The following is a 15,599-nucleotide window of genomic DNA, read 5'->3' on the forward strand; positions in this document are numbered from 1 at the left end:
AGATACTAATCATTATGTTTCCTATAATACTTCAAACTAATATTCAGAATCTGAGCCCAGAAAATGTCAGTGAGAAAAGTGAGATAGAGAGAGATGTAAGAAGCATTTATAAAGAAGAATCCAGAGTTTATGGGTATCACTGACTTACAGGTGAGGGATCTATGCTCACATTGCTGGTTTAGACAACAGGCCCAGCTTGACTACATTGGATTTTTTTATTAGGAAATAAAAGTTTCAAACACTAGGTTTTCCATCTAATAATAACCACTATTTTTAATGTCAATAAACATTGAAGTAAACATTCTGAACTCAGCTTTAAGAAGTTGAGCTAATTAGCATAAACTTATAAACAACATAGAATTCAGAATTTTATACACTAGAATACATCTTTCGAATTAAGCAAGTACTCAATAAACGTTTGTTGAATTTACCAAAATTCAGTGAAATTGATTTTTTAAAGTTTGGATAAAGTGATTTAAAGGAAGCAGAGCAATTAGAAAGAACTTATAAAGATTTAAATACATAATAGCAAATATAAAAATTGGAAAATAATCCTCATTTTCTTAGCTCCCATCAAAAGAGTTACTCATAGGATCAGAGGCAAAATCAAGTGCTCCATAAATATCACTCCTCTGTCTCTGTCTCTGTCTCTGTCTCTGTCTCTCTCTCTCTCTCTCACACACACACACACACACACACACACACAGTGTGATTATCTGTCCTATGGGACAACTTGGCCCGGTTTCTCCTTGGATTTCTCACTCCTTTATATGACATTATCTTAATAACTATGTAAGCTTCTTCACAGTAAATTCAGAAGTTGTTGTTTTTTTTTTTTTTTCCCCTTCAGAATGTTTCAGATAGATGGATCTTTGGTTCTCTCAGCCTTATAGCTTCTCTACAATTTTTGTCTTCCACTATATCTTTATAGGAATGAAAAACAAAGAACCACAGTAAGAGGGGATCTAACTTGGTCGATTTTAATAAGGCACAATGGAGGGTCTCGCAGAAACTGCATCTCTTTTTTACCAGCTCCAGAAGTTTGAAAGGGGAAAAAGAATGGAATTTAATTTTAATCAACAAGCATTTGGTTTTTTTTTTAAGATTTTATTTATTTATTTGACAGAGAGAGAGATCACAAATAGGCAGAGAGACAGATGAGGAGAAGCAGGCTCCCTGCTGAGCAGAGAGCCCTATGCGGGACTCGATCCCAGGCCCCTGGGATCATGACCTGAGCCGAAGGTAGAGGCTTAACCCACTGAGCCACCCAGGCGCCCCTCAACAAGCATTTGTTGAGCAACCTCTTTGTGTCATGCAATTCAATTAAACTGACACAATTATACCCATTACAGATTTACTCCATCATAGTAATGTTTTTCATGGAGGAGAACTTAATCTTGCTTCACTATACACTTTTTTGCCATTTAAACCTTTCTGTGGTTTCTTTCTAATCACTTGCTAAGTGCCTCTGAAATGACCACTGGAAGCTAGAACTGAGATGAGACATCACATTAGCCTGTATTTGACTAGGTGAGAATTCTTACTTGCTTTTATTATGGACCCATATTAGTGCCCTAAAGGTGTAAATGTTATACATTCAGTGAAGAGAGAACAATGTCATGTATTAGAGATAAGGTCATAATTAAAGAAAAGTATTTTTTTCCCCAGTGAAATACTACTCTTTTGCCCCCTAGTTCTAAATCAGTATCCACAACCCTGTGACTGCAAAGGAACTGAATTGGAATGTGTAAATGTCGGCTTAAAGTCTGTGCCAAGGATTTCCAACAATACGACATTACTGTGAGTAGAATTCACAACGTGCTGATATTTGCCTATAAAGTCATATGAAAACCATGTAGTCTAATCTAACCTCCCCTTGTTCTGTTTTATGTTACTTGTATACTAGCAAAATAATAGAAGCTCCCTTTAAACCACCAGCCGTCAGAGAATTCCTCACGCTTCTTCTCCAGAGAAAACAGGTTTTAAAGAGTGTTAGATTGCCTGGATATCATTTAGCTCACAAATGTCTGTGGTCTGGAGTGTTCATTTCAGTTACTTTCTGATCTCTTGTTTTTGCCAAAATGCCAATACTGTACAACTAAAGATGGAAATAAAAAAGAAAACCACTAGCTTATTTTCTCTTATTTTAAATAGTGATAACTGTCCAAGTTTGCAAAGATATAAAAGGTCCATGAAGCTAGCTGTGTTATCACTGTGGAAGTTTTCCTGTACTTTGCAAAAATGTTCTGAGAGTCTCAGAAATTACAGTCATGTTATAATTTGAGCAAGTATGATTTGGTTAGGATTATCTGTTGTTTTTGCTGTTGGTGGTGGTGGTGGTGGTTTTGCTTGTTGTATTTTGTTAAATTACCCAGAGAGTAAAGATGTTAAATCACAATAGACATTCCAGTCTATGATACTAACTGGCCAGACTTGTCAAATGTTTGCAAACTGCTTTAATTTTGTTTTATGGACTTCTCATTCTCATGTGAGGAAGTTTTCAGTTACTACAGTCATTTTCAGATGTGTGTTAAGTAGCATGGAGTATCATTAAATATCCTGTTTTCAAGCATGCACTTTCTAGGGATAACTTTGGTTCGCCATTAAACTCGTAATGAAGTCTGCTTTAACTGTTATTTTAGGTCTCTTAAGAAAAACAAAATTCACAGTCTTCCAGATAAAGTTTTCATCAAATACACAGAACTTAAACAGATGTAAGTAGCTATTAATAGTGCTTTTATGAAGAAATCTTTATGATGTTTTATTTAAGATGCCTTTTATCTTTTTATTTTTATTTTTTAAAGATTTTATTTTTATTTATTTGAAAGACAGAGATCACAAGTAGGCAGAGAGGCAGACAGAGAGAGAGGGAAGCAGGCTCCCTGCCAAGCAGAGAGCCCGATGCGGGGCTCGATCCCAGGACCCGAGGATCATGACCTGAGCTGAAAGCAGAGGCTCTAACCCACTGAGCCACCCAGGAACCCCTGCCTTTTATTTTTTAAATTAAATATAAACTTGATAAGCTTTATCAGGTAATTTATTTTTCCAAATGTAATTAATATTAGTAAATTAAGCTTTGAAAACTAGCATATTATCTTTCCATTTCATAATATAAAGTAGCTGAATTGATTTTATTTAAACTATTTTTAGAAAATTAAATTGGAGTTGAGATCAGGCATCTCCATAAGAAAACACATAGTTCCATATGAATTTCCAAGATCATTTGGAAAATGACATTGTAGATTCAGAGGCACTTGATGCACTTTTTAATTTAAAGAGGAATGTTAGTATAGACCAGAATGTTCAGATCATTTAGAACACATAATGAAAGAATATAGACTATCTCCTAGGATAATATGAACAAAACACAATCTTAGTGAAATCAGTGATATTAGCATATCTGAGAAACGAAAATGTTAATAAATACAGCACAGTCAGCAATGAAGAAATCGTAGTCAGAGAGAAACAAAGTATCAAGATGCTATCTTCCAAGAAAGAAAACCAGGATCTGGGAGACATGCTCCCTAGAGAAGTCTATTCTGGAGGACAGGGTTGGATTGTTAATTTCCACCATAACTAGCATGAACTATCTTTTGATGGAGATTACCTTTGCTTTGATTCCTTGCTCACCAAGCGACGTTATGATGAGTGCATTAACTTCTCAAATTATTCATACTGAAGTATTTGGGCAGTTATCTTGGATAGGGTATAAGAACATTTCTATTGGTGAAATTGGATACCTCCTATTTAAATAAAGAAATTGAGAATATTCAAATGCTCATGAATTTGCTTACTGTATGTCAGTTCCTCTGAGCCCAGTCAGTCTGGGATAATGAAGAGATCAAGTTTCTATACTTGCCAAGATGATTGTTACACTAGATTTAAAAATTAACAAGGTAGGGACACCTGGGTGGCTCAGTGGGTTAAGCCACTGCCTTGGGCTCAGGTCATGATCTCAGGGTCCTGGGATCGAGCCCCACATAGGGCTCTCTGCTCAGTGGGGAGCCTGCTTCCCCGCCCCCTCTGCCTGCCTCTCTGCCTACTTGTGATCTGTTTGTCAAATAAATAAATAAAATCTTAAAAAAAAAATAACAAGGTAATGTTGTAAGGTCCCTTGGCAGTACAATCATATTGTTTTATCCTTCAGCGTAAAAAGTTTCTAGAAATGTGAAATATGTTAAAAAGAATAAAAATAATCTGATCTTTGGATGACACTGGACAGACGTATTTGGTTAAAAATGCCATCAACAATTCTATGCTGTTCATGAAATTTTTTGTTTGTTTAAAGATTTTATTTATTTATCTGACAGAGATCACAAGTAGGCAGAGAGGCAGGCAGAGAGAGGAGAAGGAAAACGGGCTCCCTGCTGAGCAGAGAGCCCAATGTGGGGCTCGATCCCAGGAACCTAGGATCCTGACCTGAGCCAAAGGCAGAGGCTTAACCCACTGAGCCACCCATGCGCCCCTGTTCATGAATTTAGGTACAGATTTTCTCATATAGGAAAAGAAGTCACTGAAGGAAGTCCATAAGTGAGGTAGAATCTTATATGAACAGAGATAATCATGCCTGCATTTGATTACAGCCTTTGTAAATATCATTTCACATCTCTATAAATACCATCCTGGAGCATGTGGTCATGTTGACATCATCACCATGGAGTGGCTGTGCACATTCTCTGGGTTTCCAGATACCTCCAGAGAGGAAATCCTCACTATACTGCTGCTAATCTTACTGGAATTCCTTAGAATCACATGTTCATTCTATGAATCAATATTATGTTTGCAACTGCCAGGATAATGCTCAAGGGAGGAAAAATACAATAGCAGGAAGGAAGGGGGGAAAGGCTCATGCTGTAGGGTACCTTTTCCAATTCTATGATCTAGAGTCATAGAAAGTTTATGAATTTTTAATTAAATCTTGTTATTCAGGAGGCAACTAAGGTCTGCAATGGTTAAATGATTTAACTAGGATCTACAACTAGGAAGTGGAAGAGCCAGAATTAGAGCCCCTATCTTCTGATGCCTGATGCAGTGTTTATTTTATAATAACCAGAAACTAGAGATGGAAAAAAATCATTCTAGCAACAGATTGAGTGTTCTACTAATCCATACTGTCCTACCCCATGCAGAACTCTCTTCTCTATGTTTGCCCTCTTAGTGGGGACAAATTGACTTCTGGGAAGGCAGAGCCATCACCAGAGAATCAAGCAAAAGACAGTTAAATTTCAGCTACTCAGACCAAATCCTTTTGTGGACCACTGATCTATGTCAATACTTATTTACCATAGTATAAGCTAGCCCACTTAAGGGAAGAATATGGAATCACTCCTTTTGATAATTAAGGCCCCAGTTTTTCCCAGTGAAATAACATAGGGATTAACCTTAATTGCCCAGATCAGCTGGAAAATTCTCCAAGTAAATATTGACTTCTACTTTGTATGAGAAAGCCTAGGGGCCACATCATCACCCAGCAGAGGCTCTCTCAATGCAAGCTGCTATTTGATGCTTTCTAGGCAGGTTGATTCTCCTGGAGACTGAGAGAAAAGAGATCAGGAGACCATCATCAGTAAATATTCACTAACTATCTATTATAGGCAAAGTACGACACAATTCTTTTTATTTATATAACACTTTTTAAAGTTTACAAAGAAGTCGGCATTTGGAACTCCCACTTGGACTTTGATCCCCAAAATCTGTGAGATCGAGGCAGACATCATGAGATCCTTTTAGGAATGAGGATACCTACTCTGGAGAAGAAGGGTTGTTTGCTTAAAGGCAGCCAGCTGACAATTATTAGAGTATGGCCTCAAACCCAGACCTCTGACTGTGATCCTTTGGAAGCTTAGTTGCATGGTCCTGTCTCAGAATATTGTTACTGTTGATGAAAACATCCATTAACCAAACTTTGATTTGAAAATAACTCAAGTTCTTCATAAACATTACCCAAATATCGCAAAGTAGCTCATGAGTTCACCCAGGCCCTTTTCTCCTCCTTCTCCAGCCCCTCGCCTTAGACACACCCTTCCCTCCAGTCTTACTCTCGTCTTCTCCTTCCCCATTCTGCATTACAATAACCCAAATAACCGGTGTCACAAAGCCCAAACCATGCCCAAAAGAAGGTGTCCGCAGAATGGACAACCCCCAGAACCCTTGGTGGCATTCAACAGGAGGGTAAATGCTGAAGAAACCACATGTTCATTCATTCTTTCAATGAATATTTCTTGATACCTGAGAGGTACCAGGCACCTACCAAAAAAGCCCTCTCTTCATGGAGCTTAAAGTACAAGGGAGGAGGATAAATAATAAAATTAAAAATACTTAGTGTATTACATACTGATTAGGGCCATGGAGAAAAATAAGCCAGGAAGGGAATGAGGGCAAGCCAAGGAAAAGAAATATTAAGGAGTGTTAATAAATTTTGTCCTGTCACAAAACTCTACTACTGGCAAAGCTTCCCATCTTTCTTAGACTTATGCCATGAAACTGATCAGAATACACCCAATCAACCATCCATGTAACTGTTGGTATTTCAAGCTGCACACCCACAAGTCTCTTCAAGCAGAATTCTCCCCCAAAAGGACCTGGTTTCATATCTAATCATCATTCTGGTCACATTAATCTGTATATGTTCACCTACATTTGCCTTACATGTAGTATCTAGAATAAATGCAATATTTTCACTGTGACATAACCAGAGCAGGGAAGGAAAAAGCTAGCAACACTTCCTTCCTAAACTTACATGCCCTAAGCTTACATTTGCTTTTTGGTGGCTGCTTCATTCCCTTAACTCCTACCAATCACGCCTCTAAAATTCCCAGTCCCATGCCACATTTGTTTCCGCTCAGGGATGGCTACTCCATCCTGCATTTGTACACTCGGCATTTGAGAGCTAGTGGTAGGTCCATAAATTTATCTCTATTCAGTTTCATGTTGTTAGAGTCAGCTTTTCTTATCAGACTGTGAAGAACTTTTTGGAAAACTCAATGTATTCGCTGTTCTTTCTAGCATTCTGTCATCTCAAAATTAGATGAACCACCTTTCCCAAATCATGCATAAAACATTGAAGAGGACAGTGCCGAATACTTTTTCCTGACTCCTCCATCATCATCCTTCAAATAATGTATATTGTTCTTTATCTTGTCCATAAAACAATCATAAAGCCATTTGATCAATGCCTAGTAGACCTATAAGCAAGGTCAGGCACATAGTTGTTTGAATTTAGGACTGATCAGTTTTTCAAAGAAAAAAAATCAAGTTGGCCCAACATGCCCTGATTCTCATGTAGTCCCCTGTTTACTCTCTCTCTCTGAGGCATTCACAGGCAGTGTCCGAAATAGCCTGTTCTGTGATCTTGCCCACAGCCAACATCACGCTCATCATTCTATGCACTGGGATATATCCTAAGAGATCACTGAATCTTACTTTGAGTGAGTCTGTGGTCTAGAAAGCTCTAAATATTCAGTGGATTGAGGTCAGTTTGGCATCCCAAAAAAATAAACTTAGAAATCAAAATGAAATTTTAATTGCCAGATGACTAAATGTTGTTCAACTTATCTGAATGCTTTTACTGTTGATCAGATTACTCGTTTTAATAACCTTTTAAAATATCAAGACTTTCTAATGTTGGGGGGAGGACATTTAAGATGATCTTTCAGAGAAATAAAATATAATTTATAACATTGATGTAATACTCTATCACCACTACCGTGGAAACCAATAGCAGTTCTCCTCCCTATTGTAACATAAACCTTATATAAATTAGAAATTCCTACTTAGACATGGTTCTAGGTCAAGGCAATCATTGGCAACAAAATGTAGCTCAAGGAGTCTGCCTGGTTCATGAATACAAAATGTTGCATTAAAAAATAGCCTATAAACATGCATGTCATTAAAGCATTTATTTGCTTTAGTTTCAGGTACATAAATTCCTGGCGTTTCTGCTTGAAAAGTCCTGACAGCTGAAACAGCAGGAATTCATGAACCAGTAAGTTATTCTTAGAAAAGCCATTCAATGTAAAGTATATTAAATGGGCTCATATCTCAGCTCTGAATAAAAAGAGGACACCACTTGCCAAATTGTCATGTTTCCAAATTTTCCTTCATACTCACTAAGCTTCTGTTCTGCAAAGAGAAAAGGGGATAGCACAGGATCATGTTAAAATTCACTAGCCTAAGTCTGAGACAGGGGACTTGGAACTCTGGTTATCTGTGGGGAGCCAGCAAGCTGAAGCCAAACCAGAAGACTAGAGGCTCTTCGTTATTTAAGGAGTTGGAATCTTAACTCATGTCAGGGAAGGCAGAGAGGCTGTACATGTCCAGTGAGTCATGCAGATGGAAAGCACAAAGTCAAATTCACAATTTATGACTGCCCATCTCTTCAAGATTGAGAGCATGTAGGTAAAATTCATTATCTTGAATAAAATATAAATCGTATTAGTTAGGTGGTAAATCTTATCTTCATGAGAAACTTCAATATACCTGTATTATAACATTATATTCTTTTTCTAGTCTCCTTTACTATTTTAACACAATTCATTATATTAATTTTCATTACATCACTCAAGAGCTCTGAAATGCTAAAACAGATATTGATCTATATGGATTCATTCTATTCATAGCAGAACTTGAAAACCAAAAGCACAACTTACATTGCAATGGGAAGCATCTCTTCATAGACATGGTGGAGGGGGAGAAGGGTTGGAAGGGTATGAGGTCTCTATGGGTTTCAAGTTTACTTTGTGGGATTGAAATTGATATTTTGTGTATCTATGGATGTAATGCCTGTGCTCTGTAGTACCAACATTTTCCACTTGGTGGTACATAGAGAAAATGACAATATTTAACGCTTAGGGTAATAGATGCATTAGCTGATAACTGGGAACAGCATCTCTGCTTTACCTGAACGTCTGAGAGCTTCAGCATCCTGACACACCTATAATGCCTTCATGACTCAACGGCTGGGAAGCTTAGCTAGAGAATGAATAGTTACATTATAACAAAATTCAGAGTACAGTCAGATGCTGAAGGAGAACATGTTCTATAAATAGTTTTGCAGTGAAGTACCCTAACAATCAAGAAAATGTTGTATAATATTAAAGAATCAAATAAAATAAAAATAAGAGATAGGGAAGCCATTCAAAAGATGATGTAGTCATTAGTTACTATTATTACTGGACATTTCCTGCTCCTAAATACCTTTAGAAAATATGAATGCAAGGTTAACCTCCCATTGTATAATGAGCACAGGAAATGGAAATTATTTGCTTAGATACTTCCAACCGTGCTATTATTGAATATTATATTGCAAAATTGCTTCAGGGGTTAAGTAAATCATGACCTGGTGAGCTGAAGTAGATGTATTAGCTCGGGTTCAACTACTCATGCCATTCCTGACCTTGAGCACCTAATTCCCTTTGTGCTTCTCATTCTGCATCTCAAAATAGAAAAGAATAAGGCTTGCCCTCTCCTTTTCCCATGGGAATAAAATGAAGAGAAATGGGGAATTAAAGTTAGAACCCTGCCCTGAAAAAATAAAGCTCAACAGTGAGACTGGCTGGTCTCACATGGGGCGTATCTCTCTTTAGTCAGAATAAGAAAACTGCAAAACAAAACCACTTCGACCCTCAAACTCATCACACATGAGCTCAGCAGTGCAAACCAGAGATGGCAGAAATCTCACTGCATGGGTGCTAGCGGGAAAGAAGAATTAGCTAGTTCACAGCCATCTCTCATGGGCAACGCCTCTACTGCCCAACATAAAAGTAGGACTTGGGACTTTATAAGCCAGTTTCACAAACTGTTTTTAGATGAATAAAGTGCAGACCACATTCAACAACTTGATAAAAAGCCTAAACCATAATCACATGACTCTTCTATCTTATTCCCACCAGATTTCTTCAGCATAATTGTATTACACACATATCCAGGAAAGCATTTTTTGGATTACATAACCTGCAAATATTGTAAGTAACTTCTTTATAATTATGAGCACAATGTTAAGTGAAGGTTATAAAGGTAGAATGGTCATTTTTGAAGACTTGACTTATCTATAGCGAAGTGGGAGGAACTGTTATCACGAAGGACTTAGATTAATTATTATGCTAAAAGAATTATTAAAAGATTCCTAGTTCTACCAGCTATAAAAGCTCTCCTTAACCTTGTCTTCTCAAGTTTGGGTCATTTCCACAATGTTTTAGCATTTTATTTTTTCTAACCCTCGCTAACTTACCTGTATGTTTTCTTAAAATACTAGTCTACTAAGAATGGAACCAAAAAGGACAAAAGCAAAAATAACCTACTCTTATACTCTTAACAAAATACAATATTCCACCCATTACTTTTGGCCATTTTGCTGGTCCTGGCCCCAGGGTCGCACACATTAGGCTTGTTATCTGTATCTCCCAGTTGTTCCTTGATTTCTCCCCCTCTTCTTATCCAGTTGGGTGCTTTCAGAAACAGATGTCCATATTCCATAATCATCAGCAGCAGCTCCTATTCTAATTATATATGACTAAAATGGAGTACTGAGTTTGCTTAATTGACTTGCTCGTGCTATTTATAGGTATCTCAGCCACAACTGCATTACAACTCTCAGACCCGGCGTATTCAAAGACTTGCATCAGCTAACTTGGCTGTAAGTATTCCAGCTTTTCCTTCCCCAACAAAAGAGCAGTCTTGATGATATACATCAATGCTTATAGTTTCCATCTGTTTATGGATCTTGTTTATTATACTCATTTTTCTGTCACATAATCTGGAGCATTTTACCCAAGCAACTCATATGGTTAAGGTCCAAGTTAAGGAGTTTTTTGATTTCCAGAACATTCATAGAAAGGTCTGAAAATACGGTAAGTTGTGGTGTTTCATTACTTCCCAGGCTAGCCACCAGCTCTGTACTGAGGAGTCCCACATCAGATGTTTGTGTTTTCCTCAGAAAAATAAACATGAGGCAGTTAGAAGGCTCTATGTGTCAGTTTGCCCATTTTCTGTAGGTTGGTCTGGCCTAGTAGAAAAGCCAGAACTTCAACTAGTCCTAGTCCTTCAACAAGTCCTAGGCTTAATGTTCCAGGCAACTTTCTTAATCTTCAGAGGCTGGCTGTTTTTTTCTCATCTGTAAACTATAATCACAGTTCCTTTCTAAAAGCAATGTTTTGGGGATTAAATCACAGAGCATATATAAATGGCCACATGGAGAGCTCCTGGCATATAGAAGGTGCCCAATGTCACTCCCTTCTCCAAATTTTACCCTCAAGGAACCCTGAGAGTAAGAGGAAAGGGTACCTGGCTTCAAAGGCACAAGAGAAAAGAAGGCATATTTCCCTTTAGTCTATTTCTTTCTAGGAAAATACCATATATGGTTAGAAATGGTGATTTGGGGGCGCCTGGGTGGCTCAGTGGTTTAAGGCCTCTGCCTTCTGCTCAGGTCATGATCTCAGGGTCCTGGGATCGAGCCCCACATCGGGCTCTCTGCTCCGTGGAGAGCCTGTTTCCTCCTCTCTCTCTGCCTGTCTCTCTGCCTACTTGTGATTTCTGTCTGTCAAATAAATAAATAAAATCTTTAAAAAAAAAAAAGATTGGTGATTTGAATATATGAATATTTCCGCTCGTTCACCCTCAGAGCTCCTAATGAGTTTGTTTGTATAGACCTTATTAAATGTGTCATTTAAACCCCATGAAACCAAAGAACCATTTGTGATTTCCTAAGAATTTTTTTTTCTCACTCACTCTTCATTCAGTCAATCAGTAGGTCAAAGCTTTCACTGAGTCTGTAGTCAGCTGATTAACAATTCAGCTTGTGCTGGACCCAAGTATCCAAAGGTGAAGGGTGTGACTCGGGTCTTAAAGTCCAGTGGGAGGTGGATGCAAGCAGAGAAAACAATCAGGACAGAGCTTGTAATAACTGGGATGGAGGGTAGTGGGAATGAGGAAAGACCCAGGGTGAAGGAGGAGCTTTCAAGGAAGAGGATAGGGACCAAGTATGGACGGGCAGGTGGGAGGAGAGCAGGTGTTGGGGGAGACAGGATTGTCATGCGCCTCTTCTTGTTTCCTGGTTTTATTTCATAAATGTCTCTAACGTTGGAAATGTTTGTGATATGTTTTCTCAGAATTCTAGATGACAATCCAATAACCAGAATTTCACAGAAGTTGTTTACTGGATTAAAGTCCTTGTTTTTCTTGTAAGTGTTCATTTACCCTTCAATACATCTGTCTATAAATTGCAATGACATCTAACACTAGCTTTCAAAAAGAGCTTTAAAAAACTCAAGCCTGCTAACATTTTTATTAGTCAAAACCTTTCCTGTGTGTCTAGCCACAGTTACTGTTGCAGTTCCCTGACCGTGGCTCATGGTCAGGAAAGCTGACCATGACCATTTAAGCTTACTGGTTGATTGCTTTTTGATCTCCTTTAATTTCCTTTAATCCTAAAGCATGTTTGGCCTGCAGTGGTTAACCAAAGGTAGTATTCATTTTTATCTGCTTACTACATTTAAATCTATCAGAATCTCCTGGGAATTCAGCTCTGACTACATTTTTAACAGAGGGAAATGTGCCTTTGCCCAGCAAGAGTCACTAAAAATTCCAAAATCTTTGTCCCACCAAAAGAGCTATTCTCATAATTACATTCTCACTGTTTATTAATACACTGGAATGATTTATCAGCAGGGGATTATTATATTCCTTTATAGTTGATCATATAGCATCATTATTTTTCCATTTGCCAGAAGGAACCACAATATCATAAATTAATCGTGCAGCTTAACATGCTGATGAGTTGTCTTCTTTCCCCCAGTGCCCCCTGCTGTCACTTCTTAGATTTAATGCAGTTTGCGATGTGGCCTTTTAATACTATAAGTGATTGATGTTTCCCTTAAGAAAAAATTCTAAATGTAGGATGCTAGAAATGATTGCAAATTAAAAGTTTACAAGGAAAATTACCATGAACTTCAAAATTATTACTCAATATATACTTTGTTTTCATCTCATAAAATTAAACTGTCCAATGTTTATTCCCAGGTTATATATCATACTTTTATATTCATAGCTTCTCTGACATCTGCTTCCTTTTCCACACATTTCCAGACACCATTTTGAAGAGGTAGTTATGTGTTTATTCTTTATCTGGGGTGTGTTGATTTTAGCATGCAACTTTCCAAATGGTGGAAATAATAAAAATGCTCTTCTTAAAGTGGCATATCTTCTTGCTTCTAATTAACATCTTCTTTGTGTAAAGGTCTATGGTTAATAACTACTTAGAAGCCCTTCCCAAACAGATGTGTGCCCAAATGCCTCAGCTCAACTGGATGTGAGTATGCATTTCGGAGCTAATTTGTCTTTCATCCAGATTAAGGAAACTAGACCTGAAGTTAATTCATGATCACATAAAAAGGCCATTGGTGATCTTCTTCCCAAAACCCAAAACCAATTACGTTATTTCCTGGTTTAAATATCTTTTGAAAATTCCAGTGGGTGTACAAGTCAAATTCAGACTTAACACTTGAGCACCCAAGGCCCCCCATTTTCTGTCCCTTCCTCCATGTAGTCTACCATCCTCCTCCTCCCCCTCATGTGCCTTCCAGATGCACCAAAGTGCTACAATCAATTCCCCGAGCACATATTATTCCTTCAATTCTGAAAGTCTTGCTCCTTTATTCTTTAGTTAACTCCAACATCACCTTCAAAGGTCAGCTTAAACATCCCCTCCAGGAGGCCATCCCTGACATGCCAGTCAATTTCATTGCCTGCCCCTCTGCCTCTTTTACACTATGGGCAGACGTCCACCATGCCAGTTGGTCCCTATATGGCATACTTATCTTGCTATCGCTATCATAGAACCATTGGTTTACATGTCTGTTCCCCACCATTCTGTAAATTCTATGAGGGCAGAAACCCACCTTGGGATTTATATCCCAGCATCTGTACAATGACCAGCACACAATAACTGCTCAACAGATCTTTGTGAAATGAATGTACTAAACCATTTCCACCCCTTGTTAGCTTTGAACAAATACCTGTTTAAAACATGTAAACTGAGGTGGCCTGGGTGGCTCAGTTGGTTGGACGATGGCCTTCGGTTCAGGTCATGATCCTGGAGTCCCGGGATCGAGTCCCGCATCAGGCTCCCAGCTCCATGGGGAGTCCGCTTCTCTCTCTGACCTTCTCCTCGCTCATGCTCTCTCTCACTGTCTCTCTCTCAAATAAATAAATAAAATCAAAAAAAATATAACCAAAAAAACACATTTAGTTAGTTTACTTCATGGTTTCACTACCTCTACTCCCCATTCCCTGCCACCTTCATCTTCACAGTTTCCAGAGACAGGCGGTGTTGTTATCTCTTGCCCTGTGAAATGCTGATTGTACTGTCCCCCAGAACACTTCTCATGGTCAAATCAGGGATTCAATAATCGTACGAGGATAAAACTAGTACCTCAGCTTTTTTTTTTTAAAGATTTTATTTATTTATTTGACAGCGATCACAAGTAGACAGAGAAGCATGCAGAGGGAGAGGAGGAAGCAGGCTCCCTGCTGAGCAGAGAGCCCGATGCGGGGCTCGATCCCAGAACCCTGAGATCATGACCTGAGCCGAAGGCAGAGGCTTAACCCACTGAGCCACCCAGGTGCCCCAGTACCTCAGCTTTTGATTCTTTCTGAGCTAGACTTAGAATTACTTGTTACAACTACTAGGTGCCCTTGTGTTTATTTACTGACATACATACATACATACATTTATTGATTGATTTACTTACTTATTTATTATTTATATACTTGTTATCAAAAAACTCTTAAGGCAATAGAGGTCTCATGTAAATGTGCCACTGCTGAAAGGGAAATAAAAGTCTGAACAACATGAGAATGAAACTTGTTAAGAAAGAAAACACATAAGCACATCTGCACAATGAGAAGCAAACAGGGAAGAGTGATGGTAGCAGAAAAAGATCAGAAGTCCAGACTTGCCCCCCAAAATGGACATCAACAACCAAGAGTAGATCAGAAACCAGTGTCAAAACTCAGGGTTCTGGCATACTCGTGGTCACTCTAGGCTTCCTCAAATACTAGGGGGAAATTTTTACACCCAGTAAAAATTTATCATTCGTAGCATTGTCTGATCACACATGGAAAAGGGCCTTTAAACCAAGAGGACAAAGAACTGAGAGGTCGGTCCCATAAAAATCCAGTGAGACAGAAAAAAGTCTGACCTGGCCAGGCTTTTCCTCCCTCACTTGCCATCAGTAGGGCTATACTCTTAAATCCTTACTGTTATACTTGCAAAATGTAAAAAGATTTATTCCCATTCCATTTAACAATATTTGGACTTTAAAGAGAGTACAGTGTTTATTATTTTAACCACAGTATTTTAAGGCTGAAAAAAATATCAAGTTCCTACAAGACCACCTGGATGGCTATAAAATAAAACTTAAAAGGGAAGGACAAAAGAATTTGTGATTTTAATGTTAACCTGAGAAATGTTCAGAATCAGCAAAATAGCTATCGTCATATACAGAGAAGATTATAGGAAGCAAACAATAAAAAGAAGTTAAGAGACTTAGCAAGAAAGCTGCCTCTGTCTTCTTCTTTGGAACTGCTGGGAGAGGTAATTTTCG

General features: G+C 38.2%; 1 protein-coding gene across 1 annotated transcript in view; it reads left to right on the forward strand.

Moving 5' to 3' along the window:
- Positions 1 to 15,599, forward strand: part of RXFP2 (relaxin family peptide receptor 2) — a gene marked incomplete at its 5' end in the record, with an annotated part of 56,725 nt that overhangs the window by 20,643 nt on the left and 20,483 nt on the right. The window contains 6 exons of the mRNA XM_059378239.1: positions 1,695 to 1,800; positions 2,643 to 2,714; positions 9,891 to 9,962; positions 10,562 to 10,633; positions 12,105 to 12,176; positions 13,232 to 13,303. Coding sequence (XP_059234222.1) covers positions 1,695 to 1,800; positions 2,643 to 2,714; positions 9,891 to 9,962; positions 10,562 to 10,633; positions 12,105 to 12,176; positions 13,232 to 13,303 — 466 coding nt within the window. The remainder of the gene's footprint in view (positions 1 to 1,694; positions 1,801 to 2,642; positions 2,715 to 9,890; positions 9,963 to 10,561; positions 10,634 to 12,104; positions 12,177 to 13,231; positions 13,304 to 15,599) is intronic.

Source organism: Mustela nigripes, chromosome 15 (genome assembly GCF_022355385.1).
Source record: "Mustela nigripes isolate SB6536 chromosome 15, MUSNIG.SB6536, whole genome shotgun sequence".
Taxonomy (NCBI): Eukaryota; Metazoa; Chordata; class Mammalia; order Carnivora; family Mustelidae; genus Mustela; species Mustela nigripes.